This window comes from Chroicocephalus ridibundus, chromosome 2, assembly GCF_963924245.1.
Source record: "Chroicocephalus ridibundus chromosome 2, bChrRid1.1, whole genome shotgun sequence".
NCBI classification, from domain to species: Eukaryota; Metazoa; Chordata; class Aves; order Charadriiformes; family Laridae; genus Chroicocephalus; species Chroicocephalus ridibundus.
The window spans coordinates 16,367,366-16,388,283 of NC_086285.1; the positions used below are offsets into that span (position 1 = coordinate 16,367,366).

Consider the following 20,918-nt stretch of genomic DNA (forward strand, 5'->3'; position numbering starts at 1 on the left):
ATTAATTTTTTTATTTTGAAGTGCAGCTGGAAACAAAGCAGGATAAAAATTGTTCTCAATTTGCAGCACCCCTCTTTTAGTCAATCATACCAATGTAAGAACTGGCAAAATAAGAACTCCAGTGGCCACACATTTTATGACTGTGAGCTGTGCGTTCATAGTTTGGGTTCCCATCGCTCCTTACCTCAAAAAAGTGACAAATGCTATGTTTTGGGGTTTTTAACAAGTAGATCCTCCAAGAACCTACTTTAAGCAGCACTAAACGCCAAGGGCACGCATCAGCAGACTCCGGCCAAGGGACTTGGGGTGGATCCGCTTTTTAGCTTGGACTACCAGTCTCACGCCGAGCTCCCCCATCGCTTACTGACTCCCACCGCTTTTGGGGACATTTGCGAGCAGTAGGGGCGGGCTCTCCCCGCCTTCCCCGGCCACCCCGCTGTCCCCACGCATGTCCCGGCCCCGCGGGGGCTGTGGAGCGGGGCGACGGGCGGCCGGGGCACCAATAAACCCCACCAAATAAGGCGCTGGCGGTCGCCGCGAAAGGAGGTTGGGGACAAGCGGGGGACGAGCCCCTCTCGCCCCTCCCGGGGCAGGGAGAGCCTTTCCCTCCCTCCGTCCCTACCCCGCCGCAGCGGACCCGCCTCCCCCGCCCGGGCTTGACGGCAGCGGGGAAGAATGTGTTTCCGGGGCGGGGAAAGCGCGGCCGAGCGCGGACCTTCCCCTCCCCCGCCGCACGGGGCTCCCCCTCAGCAGCTCGGAGACGAGGCGGAGGCGGCGGGCAGACGGACGGACTGAGGGGGAGCGAGGCCGGGCGTCCCGCCGCGCCCAGCCTAGCTCAGCCCGCTCCCGGGACGCCGGGGAGCTTCAGTCAGACAGGCGGGCCGGAGCGCGCCCCCTGCCCGGAGCCCGCCGTGCCGCGGCCATGGCCGAGGTAGCGGGGAGGACGGGGAGGGGGTTGGAGCCGGCCGGGGAGCGGACAGAGCGGTGCCCGCCCGGCCCGCGGGGCCTCGTCTCGGGCGTGTCCAGAGGGCGGCGAGAGCGACTTCCCGCTGCCCGCCCGGCAGCAGCCGGGAGCCGCCACCGCCCCGGGGCGCGGGTCCCTCAGCGCCCGTCCCGGGCCGACAAGGGGGAGTCTCGCCTCGCCTCGCGCCTGCCGGGGCGGTGTGCTTGTCCCGGGCGGGCGGGCGGGCGGGAAGGTGTCGGGCCCAGCCCGCGGCTTCCTGTGGCGGCGGGACGGCGGCCTCGGGCCTCCGGTGCCGGTAGGGGCCGGCCAGGCCTTTGTCCGCCCGGAGCCCGGCCCTGCCCTACCCGGGCAGCGCCCACGGCCGGGCCGCCCCGACCCTTCCCTCACAGCGAAGGTGGGCGCCGGTGCCCCGCTCGGAGCTGCCATGTGCCGTCCGCTGCCTCCCGCCCGGCGGTGCCCGGGGAAGGGGCAGCGCTGGGTGAAGTTTGGGGCGGCTTCCCCGGGAGGGCGGGCCGCCCCCTCAGAGCCCGGGCCGGCTGAGCCGGGCGGGGGGGGAAGGCTCGTCTCCCGCGGGAAGCGGGCGCTGGGAAGGGGAAGGGAGTTGCAGGAATGAGGCAGTGCAAGAACTTGGATATCTAGATTTTTGACCCGCAGGTATCTGCTGAAAGTGACCATTAAGAGCGGGGTGCGGGCACCGTTTGAATGACGGCACGATCGTAGTGCGGGGTTTTGACTGCTCGGCGCGTTCAGATTCGTGCGGTTTTTGCTCTGAGCCTTTATAGCTTGCTGTAGGCTTGTGTCGGGGTGGAAGTGGGGATGTGAGGCCTCTGAGTGTGAAATGCTTCACGTGGAGATTTCTGAAATAACTTACAGTGATAGGAGCACGGTGTTTTGTCCCATGTTACTGCCTTCCTATGCCGATGGTTGGAAGGAAACATGAAGTGATATGAAATTCCTTCTGACTCACTGTTTAGCCCATGTCAGATGTCTTTATCTTATGGAATAAGTGTCTGACTGCCTGTTAGACTCATCAGGTAGTCTTTGTGACTGTTTTTCCTGATGGGAAAAAAAAAAGTTGATCAGTGTTCTTAGTTCCTTCTGCATTTGTCTTTGGTATAATACAACAGTCCATTCATGCCAACACATGTGCACGTACCTGTTGGGTGGAAATGTTGATTTTTCTGGTAGATTTGCCATTGGTGCTACAGTCGTGTTCATGCCAAGACACACAAACCTTTAGGTTGTCTCTATTCATAGTAGTGGAACTGCTCACGGCTAATGCTGCATTTGTGCTTAAGTGCTGAAATGGAGCAGGATTTTATGTATGTGAAAACAGATTTAGATAATCTGTACTATCGGTGCATTAATCATTTGGTAGGTGATGGTGATAGGGTGAGAAAAATATTTTTTTCTATTATGAAATGAGTATGACTTGGTAGCAGCTTTTTTTTTAAGAAATGTTTTACTACTAAAAAGATGTAAATTAGGCAAAATTAAACAAGGCTTTAAAAGTAGCGAAAACGTTCATTGTCCACATCCATCCCAGTGATGAAATTGATGATTCATTCTCCTGTCAGAAAAAATATCACTTGCCTCTGGCAAATGATTAAGTAGCATTTTGTAAGCCTGCCTAAGGCTATATTTATAAGGGTTGCAAAAACAGTGAGCCATTGGCAATAGGTAGGCAAGATGAGGCAAGTTTAGGATGCGAACACCTTCAACTTTTGTCCTTTTTCAAAGATGTTTCAGCTGAAAGGTGCAAACCTGACAGGCATGCAGAACGAAATCTTACCTTGATTAAAGTTGAAGTTGGTAAATGCTGTATCTGTTTGCCAGCCTCGTCATAAATGAACCAGACTTATTTCAAAATGAAATGTCAGCAGGTAAAAATCTGGTGTTCTTTGTGTGTGCAGCCAGCTCTGTACATTTGGTCAACCGACCTGCATCATGTTCCTGGGTATGCCCACCCTTGTGAAGGACTGATTCGGAGGGATGCGAGCTTCTCTTAAAATACGTATCAATTTCTGATGCGAGTGCAGAATTTCAGTGTTTTGTTTTGAGTTTTAAGTGACTCAAGTGGGTAATCTTCTACCACTTCCTTTGGGAAGTGATTCCCACAGCTGAAAACAAACTGTCAGGAAACTTTTCCTGCTGTTCTTTCTTCCTGATTCATGATTTCATTCCTCTGCTCTTAACCATCCTCCCTGTAGCTCTCTTAAGGTAGCTCTGTTATGGTGCAGTTTTGAAAAGAGCTTGTTTGCTATAGCAAGGCTCAGGAAGTAGATAACTTGCGTAGCAGAAACGCAAGCTTGGGGAGAGCGATGCAAACATGGGGTGGACACGTGCTATGTTCTCCATTGCCCTGAATATAATTCCCTCGTTGCCACTGGTATGAGTGCTCTTCAGTTGTTTGTAAATAGTTGTCATGCCTACCTTTCCACCCAGTCTTGATTTAGTCGGGTGATGTGATGCACACTTAGCTGGTGGTTCTCCCAGCCCTCTGATCAGCCTGCTGCAGGCTTTCTGGCTGTCCGTGGCTCTTGGTTACGTGGCCTTCAGAAATGGTTCCAATTGCAATTGTGGCAGGACTGCAGTTAAACAGGCTGCTGAAGTATCTCCTCTTGATGGGACTCGTTCTGTAAGCCACCATCAAAGGCTGTAGCTCTGGAACAGGCTCCATACACATAGAAGTTTCCTTCTAGCGGACATGCATGCAAAGTCCCTGCTGTTCCTCTCCTGCCTGCAGGCCAGGGGGCCTGGGCTTCTTCAGTACAGACCTGCATGTGGTGCCTTCAGTCGTGTCACTATACAGGTAGGGAGCAGAGGTGTGAGCTGCGCTGCCCTCTGTTCCCTGTTAGTTCAGAGGAAGCGTCATACCCACCATGTGCCTTGGGGAGTGGGTTTTTCAGGGGAAAGAGTAGAGGCTGCATGGAACTTTGCTGGCGATTGGTATACCCTACCTCCTCTTCCTCCCCACCCCTTTCCAAATATATTTTGTACCCCTTCTGTGTGAGAGAGACTATTATAATCAGTCAGATGTTGCAAAACTGAAGTTAAAACAGGCAGGGGTTTTCTTAATTGTTATTAACTGTGGCAAGCTAGCTAGCTTTAAGATTGCTCATGCCTCCTCACATGGCACTTGGAAGAGAGATTGGTTAGATCCAGAAAAGAGAGAATTCAGGCTTGGCAGTAGCAGAGCCTATTCTGCCCTCATTTGCTTTTCTAGAACTTCGAGTGATTTATTTTTTCCATCTTTTTTTTTTTAGGATGGCCAATCCCCTTGGCATCCTTTTAATTCTTAGGAGCTGCAGTCAGCCCTCTCAGAGGGAATCCTTCTTGAGACTGCCTTTTTTCTTTTTTCTTTTTTTTTAAGCTTCTCAGGATCTATTGGTAGAGCTCATAAAGCAATTACTTAAATTAAATAATTCTTAAAAATGTAATTAAGGCAATATGTAGTTAGATTTATTTTGGAAGTGTCATTAAAAAGTACTTGCCAGTGTGTGTACTGATGATTTTTAAGTCATCTGCTATGTTTTGTGCCTTGTAGAAAGTTCCCTGTCTCCCAGCATCAGAAAACTCAGAGTTAAGCCTGTGTTTTCCTACCTCTCGCAGAGCTTCTGTCTGTTTTTATATTGCTGATTCTACAGATTGTTCCCACTTGCTCTACTTGCCTTGGTTTGAAGGCACTTACTCTAGTAGTAGTGTTCTTGTTAGCAGTTTTAACGTTCCTGGTTAGACAACTTGAGATTTTTCAGGCTTCTGTTCTGGTGTGTGTGCATGGGTGTTTTTTATACAAACACATGCATCTCAAGGCTTTACAGGAAAATGAGTTTTTGGTGTAGGGGAGAGTTAGCTATTGTTTCTGAAGAGGTTGGTTGTTTGTTTTTCAAGAGGGAGTGTCACAAAATTATGAACAAATGAATGGATGAACAAATTCTGTGGCTCTGTCTCCTGGACAGACACTGGCAGTATCTTGGCCTGATTTAAGGCTCCTTCTGTGTCAAAAAAATTAATTTTTTTTGTTAGTTCTAATGGTAAATAATGTTGACACTTATGTTGGCCGATACCATCTGCTTTTTTTTGTGTAGTTAGTTCCTCCTCACTCTGTGTTGCTCGGTTCCGTTGTGTATTCTGTTGCCAACTTTCTGAGAAGGATGATGTTACTTGTCATGCAGTAACCGCAGTGGGCCACAATATTGACCAGTATCTGTCAGCTGCCATGGTTATGTAGTTTCTGGGGTGGCCTACGAAGTCATTTTTGTGTTTACCCACAGATGGGAAGACAAGTTCTACTTCTTTCTTTTTTTTCTTTTTTTCTAATTTGTCCTGCATAGGCATGGCCCAGTAACCTAAACTGTTGAAACTGTAAGTCAGGATAAATCTGCGACGAGATCTTTCTTTAAACTTTCTTCTCTCCCACCATATGGATTGGTGGTGAAAGCACCAGTAAAAAGTATATACAGCTTCATTGTAAGAAACTGTCATGTGCTTTAGCTGTGTTCATAACAGGCTGTATGAGTTTCTAACCCGATCTAAGATGTGCATAGGCTTGCTGAATAGCTTGTACTGGGAACGTTACAGAAAGAAAATGAAAATTCTAGCTTCTGTGAGTGAAAAATGAGACACTGGACACCTGGTTATGCATCACTAAGTAGTACAGTTGTCTTTTTCAGTACTAAGGTGTTCTTATTAGCAGAATGTTGTTATTAAACATCCTGTATTTTTGTAATAACCACCTTATTTTACTTTTTTATTCTTAGAATAATCAGAGTGGTTAGTGGACTTCCCAGGCTATCATACTCTCCTATTAACAGATTGAAGATGTTCACAGAGATGGTAAAGTCACTAAATTAGTACATAATTTGCACATAACCAAGCACATGGTAGGGAAAGTAGCCTGATGAGACCATAATATTAATGTTTTATTTGGGGAAAGGTAATAGGATTCCTACCTGACCTGTAAGCCTCTTTAATATTAGAGTGATATTTTTGTCTATATCTTTCTCAATTTCTCTTAACAGTCATCTGCAAAAAGGGTTATGAAATATGCTTTCTGTCTTAGAAGCAGTTTCATGTGCTTTGTTTCTTTTCCAACAGCAGCAGCAAAATATCATTAGTATTATTGTGGTTTTTATTACAGTGTGAAGTTTGAGTAACAAAATTGAGGCTGGAATCTTAACTTTGTTATTGCTAGTACGAGCTAAGAAGATACTGGTGTTTTCTTGCCGTTCTTTTCTTTATCCCACAGAAAAACATCTTGTGTATCTTTGATAAATTAATGCAGTTCTCACGCTCTGCCAGCAAATAATTAGTTTTCTGTTTATAGTCATTTTCTCTAAACTTCTAATTTGTAAGACCATGTTTAAGTGCAGATTCTTCTCAAAATGCTCATAAACGAAAACATATTCAATATCTAGTGCCAGTATTTTCTTCCCCAAAATGATCAACATAATTTTTGCAGTTCATCTATTTCTGATTTGTGTTTTGTACAAGATCAGTTACGCTTAACTTAGTCCTAGTTTTGACTTAGCTTAGTTTTAATTTCTGCTCTTGGTACATCCTAGTTCATAAGCAGGAAGGACAGATATTGTTTATATGGATTCTTATTGTGTTAAGCTATAAATATTTGTGTAGAATACATGCTACATACAAGTACTCACATGCAGTTAATTTTTCTGCTATGGCTATTAACAAATACATTTTTTACATTTAGAGCTGTTCAGCTAAAGGCACTTTTGGTGTGGAAGCTGAACGGAAAAAGTGAAAGCTTTCTTCTTCTTTTCTCGTCCTTTGTGGTAGAATGAAAAACAATAATTATATATTGGGCTGAACTGAAACACTGAACCTACCCTCATGCAAAGATGACTGATTTGTGGTTATTTACAAAAGAAGAAAAATAATTGCATTAGATTAATTTAGAAAGAGTCAGTATTTCACTTAGGAAATGGTGATATTGTGAGTCAAAGGTAGTATCTTGGATATTAATGCGTACTTCGTCCCTGAGGTTGTGGTTTCGAAAAACAAACCTGAGACCGGGATGTCTGGTTTGGCATAGCCTTGACCTTGAATTAAGTACTGAGATAAGGATGTGGGGGCCATTCCCTATTGCAAAGGAAAAAGGAGGATAAGCTGCCACTGTAGGGTTTGTTCATTTTCTTTGGTGGAATTATAGTTCAGTGTGTCTTAACGTGGTGCTAACCTCGGGCATTGGCACTGAGAGTTGTGTTTGCCTTTTGTGTAGCTAGCTGCTCCACGAAGCCGTTTGATCTGTCCTCATCTGGTCTGTGTCTTTGTAGGCTGGCACGACCCACGAGGAGTCATCTGTGGCCTTCTGCTGCCATAAAGCAGAAGATCACAGGATGCTGTCCCAGCGAGTTGTGGGGTAACCTGAGTGTCAGGAGCATATCAGGGACCATAGAGGGTCATTTGAAGGACCCGACATTCTGGTAGCTTGGCCGGCATCCTCTGCAGATTCAGTCGCTCAAGTATTAAATTGGGCAACATCCAAGCTCTGCCTAGACCCTCAGTTGTCTGGTTTTCCAAGTCTTAGGTAAAAGGGTTTTGTGTGAAGATGAGTACAGCTAAAGGGAAAGCCTATTTCTGAAGTGGAGATGAATGCAAAATAACATAATCTTTTTGATGTTAAATAAAAAGCACTCTCCCAGGGATCAGAAGATGACACATGTTAGTAGTTGGTTATCATTAAATTGGAATTAAATTTTGCGTTGGGGTGACTTCTCTTGTTATTACTGCATCTGTGGTAGTGGAGTGTCTGAAGACATTGTGCTTGTCCAGTCAGCAAGTGAAATGCTTCCTCTTCTGATAATAAAAAGGAGAAATGAGGAAATCTTTGGTAGCATCATCCACAAGATTGACAAGGGTAAGCAAGGTTGATTATGTGCTGCCAGTGTTCTGGCTGTTGATTTTTTTTTTTTTATTTTTATTACACTGATATTTTATTTTTTAGTTTTGATGGGCATAGGATAAAGTCAGGAATTACCTTTTCCGAGGTTCCCTTTGTATGTTTGCAAGGTTGTATTTAGTGTATGTTAACGTGCTTGCTTTCTGGTGCTAGCTAAAGATTGTCCTGATGCTGAAAGGCATACTGTAGCCCATCTGCACAAAATACAAGGCTTGACCATTTTTGAAATGTCACTATGCTGGTTTTATGTCAGAGTAGATTAAAAATCTGTCTTTCAGTTGTGCATGAATGTAACCTACACACATTTCCGAAACATCTGTAAGTGCAACATTTTAGGAGATAACATTTGCTCTTTGCGTTTACTGTACAGTTCAAAAATGGGGAATATTTTTTTGTGATGTTTTTGTCATTTCTATGCAAATACAAATCTGTGTGAGAAATTAGTGTTCAAGAATTTCAGTGTAATTTTTCCTGGGTGTGGACTTGAGCATAAAAAAGGAAACAGCGAATTTCCTTTTTTGGAAGAACGTACTACACGTATCGGCTATAGGTTGTTTAAAATGCATCATAAAATTGATAAACAGTGATAAATGTTATTTTTTTGTATGATTGTGTTACCTCCCTCCGCTACAGATGTTGTTTACATAACTTTTCAAAGGCTAGACTAATATGTTATGTAGCCATGTTGCTGGTATCACCAGTTTCAGTGAAAAACTCAATTTTAGCATTAAAGAGTAACTGTAGTGTGTAAAATTTCTGCCAGCATTTTTATCACTGCCAGCTGACCAATCTGGAGAGTGGTTAGGTAGTAATAAAAAAGCTTGCACAGATACTGTCTCTTTTTGGCACTTAATTCACAATACAGTTTCACTTCCTAAATGAATAATGTCTGTATTTAATATGATTAACATTTGCTTGTTGCTGGAAGCAATTTTAATACTGTGCCTCTGCAGAGTTTTAAAAAAAAAAAAGCGCGCACTCATTAGCGATAACTCAACATTCCATAGTAGACAAGTGATTTTCAAATTTACCTGAATTACGTATTTTGTAAAATGTTCCAGTGGCCGTTGAACCATGAATTCAACTGAGAATGTGTTTTATTTTCATAGGAATGTGTCTCTGCAGCAATTTATACCAATGTAGGTCTTAACTGTCCCTTCTACCTGTAGCTGTGCAGTCTTGCTGTCCTCCTTGCATCAGTGGTGGAAGTCATAAGGTTGTACAGTAAGTCATTGAAGTAGCTGATCTGGTTGACATGCTTTAGACCAAGGGGAGGAATAGGAAAATGTGCAGCTAATAGCGAGAAGAGTGTGGGACTGTGGTAGTCCAGAGATAAGTTGGTATAAACTGCTGTGGCACCTCACAGCATCTGCTTGTACGTACTTCAGTACTCTCTTGACTTGAGTAATCCATCTTAGCTTGCTAGATCAGGTGAGAAATAACTCAGCAAGGAGTTATTGCTCAGCTTGTTCCACTGTCTTAGGAGGTGCAAGTATCGTCCGCAGTTGGCACCAGATAGATGAAGGGTGCAGACTGGGAGATTTTAGGGCCCGTTGAGCTGTCTCTGTTCAGTAGTGGCAAACTGGTAGCAAATCTGCTTGGCTGCTTTGAGAAACCTCATCTTTTTATTATCTTTTGCAGTCCTCTTAGAAGCAGCCTGTGGACTCCAGGCTTAAAACCCAACTCTGGAAAGCAGCAGAAGTGTATTAATAGGCAGGTTTTTCAGGCAGGTACTGCTTTTTTATAAAGTACTTCATGATGGGTCCATTGGTTTTTTTGTTTTGTTTTGTTTTTTAAAAAGAAAAAAAAAAGATTTATTTTAAGGTTGAAGTAATTTTTTTCCTGAGATTGGTGAGCTTTTTGCAAGTGCTCAAACTTCAGGATTAAAATCTGAATAAAGTCCAGTGTTTCACTGTGTGCTCGTACCTAGGCAGTTATCACTGCCATTGAGTTAATAATCATCATGAGATAGATATAAATATATATATCACATAAATATGTAAAATAAAATATATATGGAATTAAATATATATAAAACAATCTCATAGGTATATACAGATTTATAAGGCTGTGTGTATTTCTGTGGCATGACCAATTTTTCATTATTTCTTCATGTGCGTTTTCCTTACCACTTGCCTGATGTTACCTACTTACCCCCACCATCACCCCCCCAAAAAAAACCCCAAAAAACGACCCACAAACCAAAACCTTCAGTGTTTTGTTTTTCACTTGTCTTAATTTTTTGGCCAACTAATTTATTCTGTTAACCTATTGGAAAAATATAAAAGTGGCATCAGAATAGCTCCCCAAACTGGCTGGCTGTGTTACAGAGCATTCACAAACAGTTCACCCAAGGCCAGCTGAGGAGGAAGGTGGGCCTGTGACAGCCTGGATTTAGGCTGGTTTAGAGCACGGTGCAATTTCGGAGGTCAGTCAGTCTGACAGCCACCTCCCGCTTTATAGAAGTTGTTTCCTCATCACTTCTCTGTCTGTTTGGAGGTCTGTTTCAGCTCGCTGAGGCTTAAAGAAAGCGGGTTTCGATGTGGAGGGGAGGGGGGTGACTCAAGTTCTTGCTCTGCCAGCCCAGTAAGTGGAGCTGGCTTGGCATGGTGGTGGGGCAGGTCCACGAGTGGGAGCGCAGGGGCAGAGGTTGCTCTTTCGGAGGCGAGGATGCTGTAGTGCTGCTGCTCCTTTCAGCAGCAGTTTGCTTTCATCTTGGTTTTGGTTGCTGAAGCTGTACCCTGAGTGTTAATGATAGCTACTGGTGGGTGAACACTGCCATGTAACGACGGAGTTTCCGCTCAGTTTACTCTTTGCGGTGTGCCAGCTTATGGCTTCCTGCAGTACCTGCAGCAATAGCCAGCAAGACATTTGCAACTGTTTTCTCTTAAGGAAATAGATGAGCGAGACACTGTATTAACTGGAATTCTTGAGCTTTTTCCTTAAGAATGTACATGCTTCCGTTCTGCTTTTCCTTTAAAAGAAAAGCTTGAGTTAAAGCAAGTTTAGCCAGATGTTGTGACAGTTGTGGACAGCACAGCCTCAGAAGCATCAGTTAGAGTCAACTGCGTAAGAGCTATATTTATATGTTTAACTAAACTTTTTGTGTCCCCCTGTGTGGATGAATGTGAGGTTTAAGTTGCACAAAATTGAATAGTCTCTTTATGGGAGTAGTAAGTGGTGCAGAGTGTGTGGGGAATTTAATACTACCACAAGGAACAGACACCCGTGTTTTCTACTAGACTGGCTGAAATCATTATGTGACATTGCTAATTGTAATTTGTCTGAGATGGAAATTCTAAACTTAGCCAAGAAGTCTTGTGGGCTAGCAAGACCTATGTAAACAAGCTAAATAGTCAATTCACACTCTCCACCACCAAGAAAAGGTGTCACATTTAAGAAAGAGGAGAAATGAAATTATCCTGGCAAAAATAACTGATGGGTCTAAAAGCATTTGAAAATTGATGAAACAACAGAGATTTTTTTTTTTTTTCTCTTGCTTTGATCACAGTTGCGTAAAGAGGTGCTTATAATAATGAAAACCCTGAAATATTTGTTACGGAAAAATGCCCACTTGATAACAGTGAGATTGAGTACAGTGAGAATTCTTACAAATTCATGGAGGCAACATGCTTCGAGTCATTAATGCTGTAATAGGCTTGAACTACTGGAAACTTCTGTTGGCAAAAATATGGAAAACAGGTATTTTTGACAGTGGTAGTTTTAATGGGGGGGGAGGGAATCAATTGTTTTGGTTCTTAACCAAAACTTACCTACATGTCCTTAACCTTAACTTACGTGTCCTCATTATATATTCATCCTTAAAGAGGAAGCTTTCAAGGTGCACATGTATCAAAGCTGCTGTAGATACAGAAAATAGTTTCAACCACAGTATTGGTACCCATGGGCTTGGTTTGTTAGCTGTTTAGCCTTGGAGAGGTGCTGTCTTTGGTGTGCACTTGCATGCTAGCGTAAGCCATCTATGAATAGGTTTTATTATTTTATCCTTGCTTAAAATTCTAGGAACTTCATAATGTCCTTGTAGGAATCCCAGCTTTATGTGGGCAAGATGCACTAACACGGGATTTCTTTGTGAAAGAGAGGAGTGCAGGTGTGTGGTGGTGGGGTGTTCTGCTTTTTTAGTCCATGCTTTAGTAAGCACAATAGTTTGAGAGGTCTAGGGTAGCAAGAAGTAGTTACAAACGGGCTTTTCAGAAAAAGATGCAAAAGTTTTAGCTGAAACTAGGTATAAGCCATAGGTAAAATACAGTAAAAGCATATTGCTGGTGTTTTAATTAGATGTAGCTGCAGGCCTCTGCCTGCTCCGTTTGAAAATATGCAGAGCTGTATTTTTCTCCTAATTTAACATTGAACATTAAGCACAATACACTTCTTTGTTAGTCTAGTTTTCCAAAATACAGTTGTCACGTGGATAATTGCCTGTTAAAATATCTAAATAAACCTACGTGGAAAAAATAATATTCTCATATGAGAAAGAGCACCTCTCTTGGCTTTTAAAGGGTTTCCTATATGTGGTTGTCATACACAGGTTGGTTGTTCACAAGAGCTGTGTCTAAGCACTACTTGCCTTTCAAGCATCAAGATGCTTTCCAAAGCAACTCCTAAACTGTGGAATCTTGTGTTCAAATTATGATTCCACAGGTCAAGAAAACATTACACAAGTAGTCGCTTTGTTAGCATTAGGGTCAAATGAGGGACAAGAATGGTTAATACAGTAAAGTGTTCTTCTTAAATTATTAATTGTTGGTCGTATGGTGGTACTAAGGAGGTCTACTCATGAATTATAAATCTTCCGTGCATGGCGGTATGTACATATGCTATTTGAAAAAAGGTCGCTACTTCAAAAGTAGTGCTGACTAACCAGTGTCAGTCCTGCCTGCACCGCAGTGCTCCCCGAAAGGCGTCAGAACAAAGGGAAGAGATCAAGGTTGCACTTGGGGTTTGCTGACTTGATAGGTGAAGGCTCTTTGTCAGTGGCAGCATCTTCACATCGTCCCTGCGCATCTTTTTCTCATTCTTTTACTTTCTGTCACCATTGTCAGCGTGAAATCTGGATTTGTGTGACTCTTTAAAGAAGACAAAGACAAATTTAGTAGGCTTTAGCAGCATTAATATTCTTTACAATTTACTACACAACTTGTTTTTGCTTGTAATGAGTATTATTTAGGTTTGCAGCCAGTTGCAGGAGCCTGTCATCAAGGCTCTCTTCTGTGTCTGAGTGTGAACGTCTGTTTCCTTTCACTTTCCTGCAGGTTAGGGTGTTTGGCGAGAGAGAAGTAAAGCTCATACTCCAATTCATGGTCCCAAGACTCCCTTTGCTTTTATCCATTGACAATGCGCTGTAAAATCTGTGTGTGTGTGTATATATATATATGTATTTTACAGGGAACAGGATCTTGAACCCCACTTACATCTTTCTTCTGCCTCCTTCCACCTGAGTGCTGCAGTAGATAAACAAGAGTCAAAACTTTATCAGCTCATTTTCTGTCTCCATGCCTTTCATTCTTGGTTGCATAGCAGCTTTGGTTTAGTAAGAGTGGTGGAGAGTGCTCTTATTAGTATATCCTGTAGGCTGATAGAGCATTCCCAGGAAATTAATTCAAACCCTTTGGGCCTGAGGAGGGACTGGAGCCCAATTATCTTACTTCTTGGGTATGCCTCAGTGCTGTAAAATATCTGGGAACCATTGCCACCCTCTGTCATACAAACTGTATCACAACTGAATTTATCACATTTCATCTTTCTCAAGGTGGAGAGATGTCAAATATCAGAAGACTTTATCATCTGCAGTTGTTCTGAAATCAGTACCTCATTTTTCCTGATAATAGAGGAAACTTAGGTGTTCTATCAAAAAGAATCTCCATCTTCACCCCCCTCCCTGCAGCCAGGCACCTAACTTGGGTGGATTTCCACCCAAGTGGATGGAAATTACTGGATTCCACTCAAATTCAAATCAAGACCAAAAAGTATTTTTCAGAAAAATACCTAATTGCTTTTCATTCCCCTATTTAGAACTGTCATTAAGTTGAGGGCTCCTGTGAGATTCAGGAACAAATATCAATGAATTCTATACAAAAAGAATAATATGGTCAAACCGTGTGAGTGCTTGTGAAGTTCGCTGCTCTGTCTTGAAGCAGCTGTGTGCTATATAAACTAACAAACACGCCATACTCTGGGGACACAAGCAGATACCATGAACAGCCTTCCAGATGTGTTCTCATGAGCTGCGGCCTCAGCCTCCTCGTACTTGTACATGGACACTTTCATGTATTCTGCTGAAGAAGTGGTGCTGTGCAGGAGCCCATGCTGAGTTTTCAGTAGTGGTTTCAGACCCGCAAGTCTATTTTAGAACCTAACGCTTATTGATTTTTCCCATTGAATCCAGTCATTTTTGGTGAATTTTAAGCGACTTGATCTCCTGAAAAAAATTTTTAGAGCTGTAAGTATGAATAAACTATGGGTAGTAATGCACTATAACTGAGAGTCTTAGCAAACCAGTTGAGTTACTGTGTATGTCTGCCTTCCTGAGCATAGGAGGGGGGCACAGTAGTTACCATGCAGAATCTGTAGAATTCTGATATGTTTCCCTGTGGTTCTGACATGCAGAAATGTATATTCCCATATTTTTTTTTTTTTATTCCCACCCCTGCAGGGGGATCTTCTGAACTAACCAGTAATGTACACTAATTGTGGCAGATAATCTGAGAGAACTGTACTGAAGGAGCTAGTCTCCCTAACCTAAGCAGAAAATTAGTTTTCTGTCCTAACTGGTTTATTATGGTTATATATTAACTTGTGATTAAAACTAAATCCCCACTAAAACAGAGTGGTTATGGAAGTGCTTATCATGAGTATTTGGTGACTATGCTTGTTTTATTCCATTAATTTAGAGATAATAACTGACAGAAACTTAAGTCCCGTGTGAAACACTGCTGATTCTTTTATCCTGTAGTGCCACAGTAGCTGAAGTGGTTATGCCTTAAAGCTTTTTCAGGACACAATTTGAGTAAGCAGTCTTGATGAGATGAATTTTTTGTGTGAAAGCTGTTTCAGTGCTAAAGAATTTCTTATTTTGCACATTAATCTGGATTAATATCCCGTTCTTTCCATATTACTGCACACAGTTCAAAACCTGCTCCATTAACATCTGCGAAGTTGCCAGGGGGAGAAAGAACATTGTGGTCTTGATGAGCCATGTTGTTGGTAGGCTAGTAGACAGGCTGTGGAAAGCAAGCTTACTCCTAGCATTTTGATTTGGATTGGGGTGCTGCAAAGTCCTGCTCTTGAGACTGTACTTTTGTTTCCATCAAGTTCACTTCCCCTACATGGGGATACTCCGCTAGCTCGTCTCTGATGGTGCAAGATCAGGAGCTGGACCTCCCTGAAGGGCAGCTATCACAGGGCTCGTCCACATTCAGGGAACAAGCAGTGTCGCAGGGTGAGTTACGATTTTAGTTCCTTGATTCAAATTTCTTGCTTTTCAGACACCTGTGTTTACCCCAAATCTCCACCTCCATGAAGAAGAATGCATCAAGTAGTTTCGTGATATGGTGGTCCTGGAATTTACTGTGCAAGCAGTGTATCCCAGCTATCATTCAGTATTACAGTAACATTTGCATTAATTAAGTAGATAAGATAGCTGTTGAGGTCACAAATGAAGAATTACCTATTTAAGATTCATTGGAAAATCTACACCACAAACTTGGAAGTTTTGATTAAAAGTTAACTCCTTTCTGTGAAACATTTTAATTTCTGTAGCTGTGCCTTTGAGCCATATACTTCTCTCAAGACAGAGCAGCAAGATACCATTTTACCACTTTCTTTTGTAGTGAGTTGCTGCTTTGTAGCAAGTTGTTGTACAAGCAGACATGCTTAGAGTTGCTGCATGCCCAGGCAAATTTGAGTTTGTAATTAACAGTGGCAGTTCTGGCTCTCGGGAGTGCTGGTGGAGGTCTGTAGTGTCTGTGTAATTGCTGTCCCATGTCACTGGGGTTGTTTGGTTTCTCCAGTTAAAAAAATTGGTGTCCCCCCCCATTTTTTTCAGAAACGTGAATGGGATTCGTCTTGCCAATCCATAAAATTCATGCTGAAAAGCGTGGCCCTTGACTAAAGGCACTAAACCTTCTGGAGTGAGGGAAAAAAGGAACTTTTTTAGCAGGGTAGCCATCAAGTCCTGAAACAGGCATCTCCAGAGACTATTTAATTCTGCTTATTTTAGAAACATGTCTCTTCCTGCTCTTTTTATAGCCAGAGCCTTGATGACTGGGGGTGGGGGCTGGCTGTGTGAGCACTGTAGTCCAGCGTACGGCTGGGGACTGTGGCTGAGAAGCAGTATCCTTTGCCTTTTTTAATTTTATTTTTCCCCACTAGTTCTTTTTTTTTTTCCTCCGTCCCCATCTCATCACCTCTGCCATGCCAGGACAAGCATTTTTGTACCCAGGTGGCTAAAACTAGCCACTTTCTTTGTTGGATTAGTGTTTCAGCCAGACCTTTTCCTCTCTTCGGCATTCCTCGGTGGCTGCGCTGATGCTGGCACTGTTCAGAAAGGAAAGCAGTAGGAATAATCAACCAGGAGGTTGATTAACATGGGTGAATAATCAACAAGGAGGATGAGGCAGCTCTCTTAAGTGACTTTCCATCCTTTACACTAGATGAAAGTGTCTGTAAACATCTCAGCTCTAGGAGGGATCAATTCCATACAGCATTTCTGAATCAAGCTTTAAACCTGTGACAACACAGCTGATGCAAAGAGGTGTCAGTCTGCGGGATTCAAAGAGATGTCGGTCTGCGGGATGCATGAACGCTAGTCCAAAAGTGTGAGTTGCTTATTCATTTCTAGGTTTGTAATTATAGTGGTGTGTGGGGATGTGAATAAGTAGGCTGTCTGGTTATTGCCTCAAAAAAGGTGGCTTCTGCACAACTCCTCAACTCTTGCTGTGTATGTCAGTGTTTCCCTTGAGGTCTGAAGTGTGGTTATGTATTTCGTCAGAAAGCTTTGCAGCAAGGCACACTTCAGTACACAGCAGGGGCAGATGCCTTGTAGTGTTTTCCTCTGCTTGGCATTGGCTTGGTGGACGCTGGAGTACTAGGGTGGATGAGGATGGAGCTGCTGGGCTGAGTAGAACAGAACTGCAGTGGCCGAATGGCTTGTTGCCAACGTTGCCTTAATATCGGTATAAATTGTGGCCTGTGTCAGGTGTGGTGAAATGCTAAGCTGAAGAGTGGGGGGAGGAGAGCAGCATAGCCATCCATATTTTATTTCAAATGAATTAATGTTTCTATACCTCTTATCCTTTTCACTTGATCCCATTTGCCCACTTAATTTTCTGCACAGATGCTATTGCTGTTCTGATAAATAAATTAAAAAAGCTGCAAAAGGCTTTAGTGCTGTGGATGAGTAAATTTAATTTCTAAGTACCATGAAGATTAGCAGAATACAAAGGTGCTAAATATTTGATTTGCAAATTCAAAATTAGTCTCACTATGGAGAAATTAATCCTTCCTTTTTCCTGTTGTCACTTAATGAGTCTCTCATTTAAAATTAGAAGATCCAGAGATTTCCATCAAAGCTGGTTTTATAAAGAAAAATTTCTCTTCAAGCATCACTGTTTGTAGAGACAGTTAGCAAAAATACTTGGAAAGCAACAAGTCCAAACATTGAAGGTTATATCCATGTTTGTCTTCCTAAAATATTTAACAAAAATAGAGTATGGTTCACAAATGTGTAGAAACAATTTTAAAATCAGTTTTTCAACAGCACACCATTTGCAGCCTTTTAAAAAGGATCCAACTGGTGATACAGTTGTTAAAGAGATTCCAGTTCTTGGCAAGCTTACCTTTTGTAAGCTTTGAGCTGCTTTTTTTCATGGGGAAAAAAGAAATCACTTTTTCAAGGATTCTGGGATATTTTTCAAGTATTTAATTAAAACAGGGAGAACAAGTATAATAGAAAATATGTAAATGTTGCGCAAAAAAATTAATTTATTTCTTGTAACAATGAGTTCTTTTCTGTTCTCGTCGTCTGTGGCTGAATACTGGCACGGGACTTAGTTCCCACTCCACCAGTGGTTTCCTGGCTGTCTAGTGTAGTTAGGCGTTATTTGTTTTGGTTTATTCCCTTAATAGAAAGATCTGCAACAGGGCAATGCACAGCACTAACCAGTGACTTGCAGGAGGATGTGTTTGACGCGGCTGTGACCAGGCTGCTGCAGGGCTCGGGAGCTGGTTTGGAGTGTGAAAGAACAATCAGAATTGAATCCAGATTAGCAAATCTTTACTTGAGTTTTTCCAAAACTCAGCAGATGGAAAAGGTCTTAAGTGGTGGAGGTAAAGGAAGTGAGCTTGTGTGTGTCGGCGGGCAGGCGGCTGGCTTTGGGAGAGGCATTGCCTCAGCCATATATGGAAGAGGACATTTTCCTTGTTAACTTTACGGGGAATCTGTGCCCAGAACTACATTCATCACGCGGATGCATTTCCACAGGAACGGTTTCTCTTCCAAATGGTCTTAGTCATAGTTTTAGCACTGTGTCACATCTTTGCTGACTTATTTAGATAGTCTGCATGGGCTTGCTGTGCATCCGCTGCTAGTCTGCCCTAAAAAGGTGAACTGTTTATAATTTTCTTGTTTTAGCTAACAGAAATGACAGTACTAAACTGATGCCAGCAGCCTCTTTTTTTTTCTTACGAAAAGCCCACCCCGTTCTGGGCTGTACTTAAAGCAAAGCTTCTTCTAGAGGAACAAAATATCCCTTCATTTATGGGAAGTAAGGTTTGTTAAGCACAGAACACATCTACCATAAAACCATAAAAGAAGGAACCTAAAAATTGAGCGACCTGGTGAGGCTTTCCCCTCCAGACTCCTGCTCCAAAAGGTGTGCTCCTATGCCATGTAACCTCACGTTTTCTCTAACCTAGATTCAGTCCCTTTGTCTGTCTTCCACCTGCTCGCGCTTGTTGGATTATGGTTCCCCTCTGCTCAAGGTTCATGGTTGCTCGAGTTTGCTTACAGAGGCTTCATACAAGAGTGTTCATGAAAGAGAGGTTTTGGGAATGAAGGACTGATCACCTCTGCAGGGATGGGCAGAGGGAGAAATTGGAGTAAGATATGTAATGCTCAAAAGTTCAGTAAGGTATAATTCACAGTTCAGTATCTCTTTGTTTTGGGGTTTTTTTTAATCAGTAATTTCTTATATGCATATACCTAACATCTAGCGAAGTCGTTCCACAGCAAATTCTCTTAATTCTGCGTCTAAACTCACTCCCCCCACCCTCTGGCTACAGCATCCACTGCGGAGAAGAGTGGGCCAAAATGATTTATCAGAAAAATATGAACCATCTAATACTGTTGTTGGATACAATTTGTTAGCAAATGGTTGGCTTCCGTTTGAAACCTTCTCCAGCAGATTTTAGAGCATCTATCCCTTTGATAGGTCTGGCTGGATGTGCAAAGTAATGATTATGAATGACCCTAAACCAGTGTGGGAACAGGAAAATTCAACTTCTGTGCTAATTCAAGCATTGCTCACTTTGCTGCTAATTTATATGAATAATGGCACGTCTTCTAGAAAATGACAGGTTCATTTTAAGACTCCGCCAAATTCACTTTTCCTTGGCTATATTGCAAGATATTTTTTAGAACAAAAAGGTATTAAGAATATTGATGTTTCCGGGATGACTAGAAAGGCTTTAATTAGCAATAACATTTTAGGGTGACCAAGAAAATTGGCAGCCAGGGTCCAAGTTCTCAGAATTCTTGTAGTGAGGAAAAGAGAAATGGAATTTAAGATAGTACCAAAATTTCAAAGACATGACAACTGACCCTGGCTGACTACCTGCTATTAGAGTAGGAGAAAATTTAGAAAAATACGGTCTATTTGAAACCTATTTTTAGAATGTAATCCTAACCCTGGAGTACTAAGTGAAGTCTCACCACTAATTAGGGTAAAAAGCAAGTCAGTAGCCCTAAATTGTGGTTTATAAGGACTCAAATCTTGTCTCATAAAACATATAGATTATATAGTTTGTACACATTTATTTTTTTGCCAGGCTTTCATTAAGATTTATAGCACTGAACAAAGAGTAGAGCGTTTTTTCCTTTAATAAGAATGGTACCCATTAATTTTTTCTTGTCTAAAGAAGAAAAATGGGGCTGAGTTTATATCAAGGATGCTTTATGTTACATATTTTGAGAGGAAATTTCTAGTTTGGAGTATAAGTTAGGCTGTAAAATGCCCTTTGAAGATTCAGAGGAAAATATTTTGGAAAGGGCCTTGAAGTTTATCTTAAAACAGAGACCGGAATAGAGAAGCTTCATTTCCATCTTGTATTTCTGGGGGTTTTTTTATTATTTTTTAAGAAGCTTTTATTTATTTATATTTTTAATAAGATTTTTTGGTAAGATGTTAACAGAATGTTAGCATAATAATATAGGTTTGGGTTTTTCCCCCCACCTCCCTTGACTGAACAGTATTTCCTAATTTCTCATAGCTTGCTGGTTTATCTAACATAAGAGTATTTCAAAATAATTTAAGAAGCAGCAGCTACTCTGTTCGATGTCTTATAAATACAAAGTTTATCCCGCAAACATGGTTGTGTTAGAGCAAAACTCTCTGACTGGTACAGCAAAGATCATTTGATTTGCATCTGTTCCATGTTCATTATCTTCTCTGAAACACAGTTACATATCTGCAGTTTCATGCAACTTTTTTTGTTTGTTTACTCATTATGATAAATCATACAATCTGGTCTTCTGTTTATGTATTTCAGACTAATTTAAAATTGCTCATATGGGCTGGCGTCCTCTGTTGCTTGCTACAGAATGGATTTGCTCAGCAAGGTAAGTCACTTGATTTTATTGCAGTAGTTTAATGTTGCTTTGAAACTATATATATTTAGCAGTTATTTATGTAGATAAATATATCATTGATAGACAATTAGTAATGGCAGTGTGTCAATTATATCGTGTTAATAACCTGTTTGTAGTTAGAAATTAGCTTACAAAGCCAGAATGAA

At 42.1% G+C, this 20,918-nt stretch overlaps 1 protein-coding gene across 2 annotated transcripts in view; it reads left to right on the forward strand.

Annotated features, from left to right (window-relative positions):
- Positions 1-683: 683 nt before the first annotated feature.
- The window catches only part of ITGB1 (integrin subunit beta 1), a 44,057-nt gene continuing 23,822 nt past the window's right edge, over positions 684-20,918 (forward strand). Inside the window, exons 1-2 of one of the 2 annotated variants that reach the window (XM_063324493.1) lie at positions 684-931; positions 20,673-20,742. In XM_063324493.1, the coding sequence (XP_063180563.1) occupies positions 923-931; positions 20,673-20,742 (79 nt within the window). In that variant the 5' untranslated portion in view covers positions 684-922. The remainder of the gene's footprint in view (positions 932-20,672; positions 20,743-20,918) is intronic. The other variant, XM_063324494.1, reaches the window with a different exon arrangement.